General features: G+C 43.2%; 1 protein-coding gene across 1 annotated transcript; it reads right to left on the bottom strand.

Moving 5' to 3' along the window:
* Positions 1-271: 271 nt before the first annotated feature.
* On the bottom strand, positions 272-7,891 carry nom1 (nucleolar protein with MIF4G domain 1). Its single transcript, XM_083542707.1, has 12 exons — positions 6,835-7,891; positions 6,430-6,542; positions 6,207-6,344; positions 4,915-4,972; positions 3,701-4,027; positions 3,137-3,247; positions 2,641-2,805; positions 2,295-2,416; positions 2,078-2,210; positions 1,398-1,529; positions 1,099-1,208; positions 272-910 (listed from the first exon to the last, which is right to left on the bottom strand). Exons 1-12 carry the CDS (start codon positions 7,741-7,743, stop codon positions 748-750), a joined length of 2,481 nt encoding a protein of 826 aa, XP_083398833.1. The 5' UTR covers positions 7,744-7,891; the 3' UTR covers positions 272-747.
* Positions 7,892-8,860: the final 969 nt, after the last annotated feature.

Genomic DNA, 8,860 nt, shown 5'->3' with positions numbered 1-8,860 from the left:
TTGACCAAAAAAGACTTTCTTTCCACACATTTTACCTCAGGAAGTACCTTGTTTAGGCGTGTTAAGCTGCTAGCTAGCATATGGAGATAACATTTTCGAATATTATGCGCTTTATTAAAGATTTCTCTCAGAAATCTGGTCAAGTTACCTCACGATAACGTGATAATCACTCGCTTTGCCATATAGCATATCTTATTGTTTCGCCATTAAGTTAAAATGACTACCTTTGTTTCAAAAAATATTTACCTGTATATTTACTTCCAAACTTATATTTTCACAGCAAGTTATATTTAATTGTTATTATGTAGTTATGTGTCTTTCATAACCCATTTAATTGTTATTTACTCAACCAAATAGTAATAACCGGTAATTAAAAGATAATAAAACACAACACAATGTTTTTTTTCTCAAAAACGAAGCCCGGGTTCTTTACAAATGATCAATGTATATAGAGTATCCATGTTCTCAATCCAGATTTTCTTCACCTCTATACACAGTTCCCGTTAACTCAAAATGTATTGAGAGTCCTAGAAAAACATTCTCCTCATTATGTGGGTTGTGGAGACACCTGCTGGGCAATTTCAGTTTAAAAAACTGTTCTTTGTTTGACTTTTATGGCATTTGGTGGACACTCATTCAATTCATACACCTGAAGGTTGAGGGCCATGCTCAAGGGTTCAACACAGGCAGCATCGTTGTGCCGAGATGTGAAGTGACGACCTTCTGAGAAAAGGTCCATCAACTGTTCTACAGTTTGAGCTTGGTGTCACGTGCCTCCAAAGCCTTGATAGCGACCTCGGCCCTCTCTGCGAGCTGCATCCCCTCCGTCTGCGCACTCCGAAGCAGGAAGTGCCTGATAAAGAGCTTGAGTCCTTCACGTAGCATTCCAAGATTCGGGATTGCAGAAATCCTGAGCACACAGAACACAAAAAGAAAAGAGCTTCCATCATCACCCTACGTTGCTTAGAAGTGATAGCGGTTAGTGATTTTCATGGACATAAAAGGGAAATAAAACACTGTAGGACATGTAGGAAATCTATGAACACCTCTGTGATCATCTGGGCGTTTCTGTGGAACATTATCTATTCGAGAACTCACCGACTGAACATCTGTACCAGCTCCTCCTCCTGAGTCTGCTGTAAAAGCTTCGACAAGACCTGCCTCAGAAATTTAACCCTGGGCTTATCAAGTTCTCCAAACTCTATGGCCTGAAGAGCAAGAGAGAGAACATCATTCAGAAATAAAAAAAAATACAAAATCTGTGATACTTTCAGATCCTGAGATCATATCAATCGTGCATATAATAAAAACCCGAGTAGAAGCATCATCATCATCATCATCATCATCATCAATTTACAATCACGAATTGCAGGAAATGCTGGGTAATTTTGGCCTACCTTGAGGATGGAGAGCGAGAGGGAGTTCTTGGTTAAGAGGTGCGTGACCATCTGGACCAGGTTCGTAAAGGAACTGCTCGACAGGGTTGCCATCTCTTTAAACTTATCCCACAGACAGAACTGGAAAGTCATCTGATGATTTGTTTTAGGTATTATAAAGAAAAGGAAAAAAATTGATAAAATGCATATATTGAATAAAGCTAACTGGCAGCATAACACACAATTATAAGGTACTTTGTGTGAAATATCTTATTCTGGTCAAGGTGACATGAAGGACATATACACTATATGTTGGGTTAATGTTGGTGGACACCTAAGCATATGATGGGTGCTTTTTGAACATTGCATTGCACATTCAGGCCCCATTTTTTAACAATAAGCTCTGATCTTCAGGGAAGATGTTCCTCTAGATTTTGTGGAGAATTTGTGGCGTTTTTTATGGAGCACTCAACATTTACATTCATTACAAAAGTGATCAATAGGGTTGGAGCTCTATAGCAGGAGATCTTCCACTCCAACCCATATAAACCGATGGACCTGGCTTTGTGCACAGAGGATTGTAATGCTGGAGCAATGCTGTATGTGCCTCCATACAGTTTGTTGTAACATTTTGAGGAACATCTGGCTAGGGAAAATTCTAAATTCTAGTACTTTTGTTCAAAACCTTCTGCTTTTGTTACCTGGAAGCGTCGGTCATGCGTGCAGAACTTCTCAGCTAGAATGGCGTAGAAGACGTTGAAGGATTTTTCCTGCAAGCAGCAGTCGAGTAGGACGTGGACGATATCGCGCTCCGGCTGACCTTTTAAACCCAGTCTACAGCAAAACATAACAGACACTGAAGAGAAGAACTGATTGTATATGTAATTCGAGAAGAGCAAAAATCAAAGCGCAAGAAACCTGAGGAGCTTTTCGAAGGCGTCCATGTAATCCTCACTGGTCATAATGACGCAGAAGATGTTCCTCCTGACGTCCGTGTTCATGCGCTGTTTACGTGCCAGTTCCAGAACTTTGGCGCTGTACTAAGACAGAAAGAGCCACAGAGGTTACCAGAGAGAAGTAAATCCGAGCAGAGAGAGAAAGAGAGAGGGGCATATAGTGAGGGACAAAAAAGAGAGACAGACAGAGGGTAGTGAGGGAGAAAGACAGATAGAGAGACAGATAGATAGGGAGAGACAGATAGATAGGGAGAGACAGACAGATAGAGAGAGACAGACAGAAGATTGATACACTGTATGTTCCTCACCTGTTCCCCGATAGCAGGCTGCTCTGTCGGTTTGTCCTCAGTAATCATGGGCACTCCGCTCCAGGACGAGCCGACGATCCACCAGCGCCCAACTTTCTGTGCTTCCAGAAGATTCTCCAAAGAAACTCGGAGCTTCACGTCAGTGCCACTCGCACGGTTCTGGATCTTCACAGCAGCACACACACACACAATACATACAATGTATGATGAGATGGAGCCATGAATCCTGAGGAGCTGCTTTCCTGATATTACAGAAATCTTTCTGACAAAATCTCACAGAAAAGCACTGATCCTGGAGACTGGACCACCTGAGCTACAGGTCAGAAGTTCAAGAGCTTTAATTAACAACCCCTCATCTTAGCTGCAGCACCATTTAGAGCTGCTGTAAGAGGAACTTCACCCCCACCTTCTGACCAGTCAGTGCTGAAACAACCCCCCTATCCTCACAACTTGTTTTGTTGAGAGAAGGCGACCCCTGGTGGTGAACGTGTCTCACCAGAGTGCGCTGCAGTTTCCGCAGTCTCTCCACAGGCTCGGGGTCATAACCCGGAATTTTCCTCATGTCATTGTTCTTCAGGGCCATCATGGTCTCCAACATGAACCTCACCTGAGAGAGAAAATGAGAAAGAAATAGATAGACAGTGAGAGAGAGAGAGAGAGAGAGAGAGAGAGAGAGAGAGAGAGGGAGAGAGAGGGAGAGAGAGAGAGAGAGAAAGAGAGGGAGAGAGAGGGAGAGAGAGAGAAAAAAAGAAAGTGAGAAAGAGTGATAGATAGTAAGAAACAAGCAGAGAGAGAGAGAGAGAGAGAGAGAGAGAGAGAGAGAGAGAGAGAGAGAAAGAGAGAGAGAGAGAGAGAGATTGAAAGAAAGAGTGAGAAACTTCAACGAGAAGAAGCACGGGAGAGAGTGGGGAAGAGAAAAAGAGAGAGAGAGTAGTAGATAGGTAGAAAATGAGGGAGAGGGAGGGGGACAGAGAAAGAGAGAGAGAATGAGAGAGAGAGGAAAATGGCAGGAAGCGAGGGAGAGGCAGACAGAAGAGAGGGAGACAATCCCGGGGCTTACTCTGGTCTGGTCGCTGAAACGCGGCCCCTCTGCGCTGGCTTTGCGCTGGGCTTCTGATATAAGCTCCTTCAGGCCCAGAGGGTCGTCCTTCCTGAGGGAAAAGCCCACGTTCCTCAGCAGCAGCAGCATGAGCTCAACGTCCTGCGGCGTAAACGATGACAGCAGCCGCTTCAGCACGTCGAACAGCAGCAGCGAGTGCACCACCTGGAAGTTGTACATGTGCGCCATCATGGAGGCCAGATTACAGCACTCTTTACCCGTCTCTGAGGCGTCGCGCTGTGTCTCATCGAAACGACGGACCACTGTCTCCAGGAAATGAGCACCGACCTGAGGGACAGAGGGAACGTCCAGCTCATATACTCCATTTACATTCTAGCACAAAGACACAGCTGTGGTGCCGTGTCTCTGTTAGGATGTGCATCGCTATAACTGAGGGAGATGTGATTCGGATCTCGATGCGTAGTCAATGATACACTATGTAAAAGATACGTGTGAAGCAGCTACTGATGCATCAGATCACTTCTAACGCATGGTCCTTTCACAAAAAAAAAAAAAAAAAGACCAGACATTCTTTTTCTGTTGTGTCTGCAGGAAGTTACAGCTCTACCTCTGCCATGTTAATCTGTTAATCACTCCCTAGTGTTGTGATACGTCGTATTCATGTAGCAGCAGCGGTGCTGAGAGAACGCGCTCGAGAAAAGTAGAGAAATCCGTCTACATAGAAAATATTAGTCACAAACTATCTGCCCGAGTCTGATCTGCCCGAGTCTGATCTGCCCGAGTCTGATCTGCCCGATTCATTCCAAACCCTTGGATGGAGTTTTCTTTAATTGTACACACACCTCATGACTTAACTTAACACAGCTGAGGGTTTCACATGAACATCCTTTACATCCATGAGCAACTAAAGAACTTGGATGAGACTGGATTTGGACTGTAATTAATATTAACAGTTTTCTACAAGTTCTCAGGACCAGAGTTTGCATGAACAGTTCTGCATTTATGACTGAAAATCTCAACAAAGACAGAACTTCAAAGAATGAACATTCGGTGATGTAGATGAGGAAGTTTTCTATTTTGAGCAGTGGATGAAGTACACAAAGCAAAATATGACTCCAGTAAAAGAAAGACAAAATGTTTACTTGCTGCCTAATAAATAAATCCCACCTAAAATAAATTATTTTTATACATATACATATATTTTGGAACAGTACCTCCAGTCCAACCGTGTGGTGCAGGACACTGACTAACAACGTGTGCTCCATCAGCAGCCTGAGGAAAGAAGAAAAAGCAAATGCATAATCAATACCAGACATATGATTCTTGTTTCATACAGTATAATATCTATACTCTGAATTGTGATTGGCTGGAAGCTCATCCCAAAAATGTTCAAAAGTTTTGGAGCTCCGCTTTACTTGGGGTTGGAAGATCTGGATCTCTCCTGCTATAGAGCTCCAACTCTAATGAACATCTTTGAGATGAATGTGAATGTTGACTGCACCCCAGGTCTCCTCACCTCACCTACATCAGTACCTAACTTTCAACTGAATTAGCCAAAAATCCCCAAAAATCTAGTGAAACCTTTATTGCAGAAGAATGGAGGCGATTCGAAGAGTAAATGAGGACTAAATGTGGAATGTGATGTACAAAAACCACCAATTGTACGCTCAGGTGTCCAGCAGCATTAAACCCATCATATAGTGTTCATGTCCTTCACATTATTTTGACCGAAATACGATTTTTTTGAGAAAAATTACCTCAGGAAGTACCTTCGACGGCGTGTGTTAAGCTGCTAGCTACCAATACAGCAGGTCATTTTTAAAAAATTTACACGTTTTATAAAAGATTTCTCTCAGAAATCTGGTCAAATTACTTTACGAAAACCAGCGAAACCCTGGTATATCTTATTGTTTTGTCATTTATCAAATTACTATTATTACTATATATAAAATTAATTAACTGTATATTTACTTCGAAATCTTTTACACATTTTTTGATTGACTAATTTCTGTTATTATTTAATTAGTTATGTCTTTCATAACCCTTTACAAGTGTAATTAATTCAACAGAATGTCGCAGACTCCCAACTTATATACAGCATCTGTTCAGTGTTTACTTGCAAATGCTATTGAACGCAACACTGCGCTTTTTCTTCTAACGAAGCCCAGGTTCTTGACAGGTTACCAAAGTATACGACGTGATATCAAAAAGGTACGAGACTCGACCTGTTAACAATAAAGTACTTTATTTATCTACGTTTACACACGATCGCCTTCCAATCTGGCGAGTAGGGAAGGGTGCGGAAGTGAGATCGTGTCGAATGTTCGTCGGCAATCATCATGCACGAGTTGCTGAATGGTTTCGACATTTCTGGGACGTTTCACGCAGACGTGGTGGGCATTGCGCCAGTTACACACCGTTAGTCTTGAAACCTTTTGATACCACCTAAACTTAAACATAACCTACGTTCTCTTTGTCACAGAAGGAAAAGAAAATGAAAAGCTACCTGTCGGGCATCAGCGCGGGCATGACGCAGGAGGCCATCAGGACCTCGGTCAGCACGTCGTTCATGTCCTTCCTGCTGTTGCTCATGTACATCTGCTCCACCTGCCCACTGATGGAGCCCATGTTGGCCTCACTCAACCTGGCAAGCATGAAGTCATGTGACCACCACGTCGACCAGTAATAACACGCAGTCGATGAGAATAAGACGCTACATGAACACCGACCTGTTTACGAGGCCTTTCAGGTTGCGCCTGAGACGCTCCAGTTCGGCTCGGCGTTTGCCGTCGGCAGCTTCTCGGAGATGAGGTGGGACGTATTTGCCTGTCGGCTCGCCGCTCTAGAGGAACAAACAAACGTGTGTGTAAAGCAATACATAAGTTTGCGTAGAATATAGGGCCAAAGGTTTGTGGACACCCGAACATCCCATTCCACATGTAGTCTCCATTTACTCTTATAATAAGTTCCACTCTTCTGGGAAGATGTTCGACTGATCCCAGGTTTCTGCTAGACGTCGTGAACGTTCCATTAGATTTCCAAAGTTTAAGAAAGAACCACATGTGTGTCGGGTGTCCCAATATTTTTGACCTTGGTGTGTGTACGAGAGAAAGTCGAAACCCATATTTACTTACGGATGCTTTGTCTCGGGAATTGAGCTGATCCTCCTGTTCACTTTGCTCAACCTCCTCCTCTTCTTCTTCTTCTGAGGCATCTTCTCCATCCTCATCCATCTCGTCATTTCCGCCTTCGTCCTCATCTTCTTCCCCTTTCCCATCTTCCTCCGTCTCCTCATCTTCATCCATCTCCTCATCTTCTTCCCCTTCCCCATCTTCATCCATCTCCTCATCTCCAGACTCCTGATGTTCCAAGTCATCCTGATCTTCCTCCTCACTGTCCTCCTGCAACTTCTCCAACCTGCTCTTCACTTTCTCTGACTCTTCATCCTCATCACTCTCGTATAAACCCATCCCTCCAGGCTCCAGAACTCCCAGAATATAATCCAGACCGTCGCTGACGAACGACTGAGGAAGGCTCTTCTTGTTCCTCCTCTTATGGAGACCGAGACGCTTCTCGAGATTCTTGATCTCTCTGTCCTCCACCTCGTTGGCTTCCATCAGGGCTTTCTTCCTCATCGCCTGCACTTTGGATTTCTTTTCAGCCTGAGGTTCCGCCGGTTCCTCAAAACTCACATTCCTTCTAGGTTTCTTCTCCTCCTTGTCTGAGTTGGTCTTCATAGCCGGAGGAGGCTTTGGTGGACTTTTGGGTCCAGGAGCATCAACATTGTCCTCCTGCTTCTTCTCCTCCTCTACAGGCTGCTTCCCTTTCATCCTTTTCTTCCTCTTCTTCACCTTCCGCTTCTCTCTGCGCACTTCTTTGCGACTTTTTCTCCTCGGCAGCATCTCCACGTGTCCCTGGTTCTCCGGTTCTTCATGTCCTCCTGCACTTTGGACAAAGTTCTGGACCGAAACCATGAACTTATGCAGCTTATCTTGGGACTGTTTTCCTTTTCCGCCTCCTTTCCGCTTGAACTTAGGCTTCATGTTGATTTTTTTATATAAATATTTATATATAAAATCCTAGAGTTAATTATTGTACTGTTTGGGGAACCGCATTACACCAAAACACGCGTGAATCACGGGGGCGGCCATCTTGTTTTTTCCATGCTTCCGGTTACTTCTTGTTCTGTACCCTTTTTTCGCGGATTTCGTGTTTACACCGCCACCTGGTGGATATACCGTGTATTTGAATAACCTCATTAATAGAACAAACCGATATCTGGAGGGAGGGAGGGAAAAACATAAATAAAAATAATTATAGTTTAATGTAATGTGCAGCAAAAGTCATATTAAAAGTAAAAAAAAAAACAGACAAAACCCAAAAAGCAAGCAGTGATACTCACTGCCATAAAAACCCAGATTGAAATATCAACAGTGGTGCGCCATCAGGGTCAGCAACTCTATAAATATCACTGACTTATGTTATTTATAGTATTAAATAATTCCCAGTAGTCTATTCTCTTCAGTCCACAGCATTTCTCAAAGAAGCGCTGCATCTGGGAGTTCTGTTTACGTTACAGTTTCTATCCAATCAGATTTCACTCGTCACCTGTCAAAGGAATTTGCCATGATTCCTTTAAAATCAAGAAAAATCTAGAAAATATGACCCCTGTTTTAATCAGTCTACACCGCTCCCAATGACATTTCGCATTGATTATAAAACACTGCTACTGACGTATAAAACACTTAACATCTCTTATGTATTCAGGAGGTGCTGTTGTGGCTCCAGTGAAAGGAGACGTGTTGAATTGTGTTTATTGGGTTTCTTGCTTTAGTGATGACTTTCATTCTCACTGTATGAGATTCCTGTGTGGGATTCAGCGCTCTGTTCTGCGTCTCTCTATTATACTGATGTTTTCGACAGATGTGGAGTCGTAATGATTAAGAGGTGGATTAATTCAGGAAGGACATCACTGAAGGCCGAGGTGTGAAATGTACTGGAAATCACCAATTCATTCATTTCCTTTCAGACTGTCAGGATTATGTTCCAGACAGGGAGTAAAAACAATGAGCAAGTATTTGGGTCCTGGGTCCATGCAGAACACCAACCACCAAGATCAACCGTTTTTCATAAAAGCATTACAAAATTCCAGAAGATTTT

Source organism: Silurus aristotelis, assembly GCF_946808225.1.
Source record: "Silurus aristotelis genome assembly, chromosome: 5".
NCBI lineage: Eukaryota > Metazoa > Chordata > Actinopteri > Siluriformes > Siluridae > Silurus > Silurus aristotelis.
Note: the sequence above shows the minus strand (reverse complement) of the source record. Positions and strands in the feature narration are given on the sequence as shown.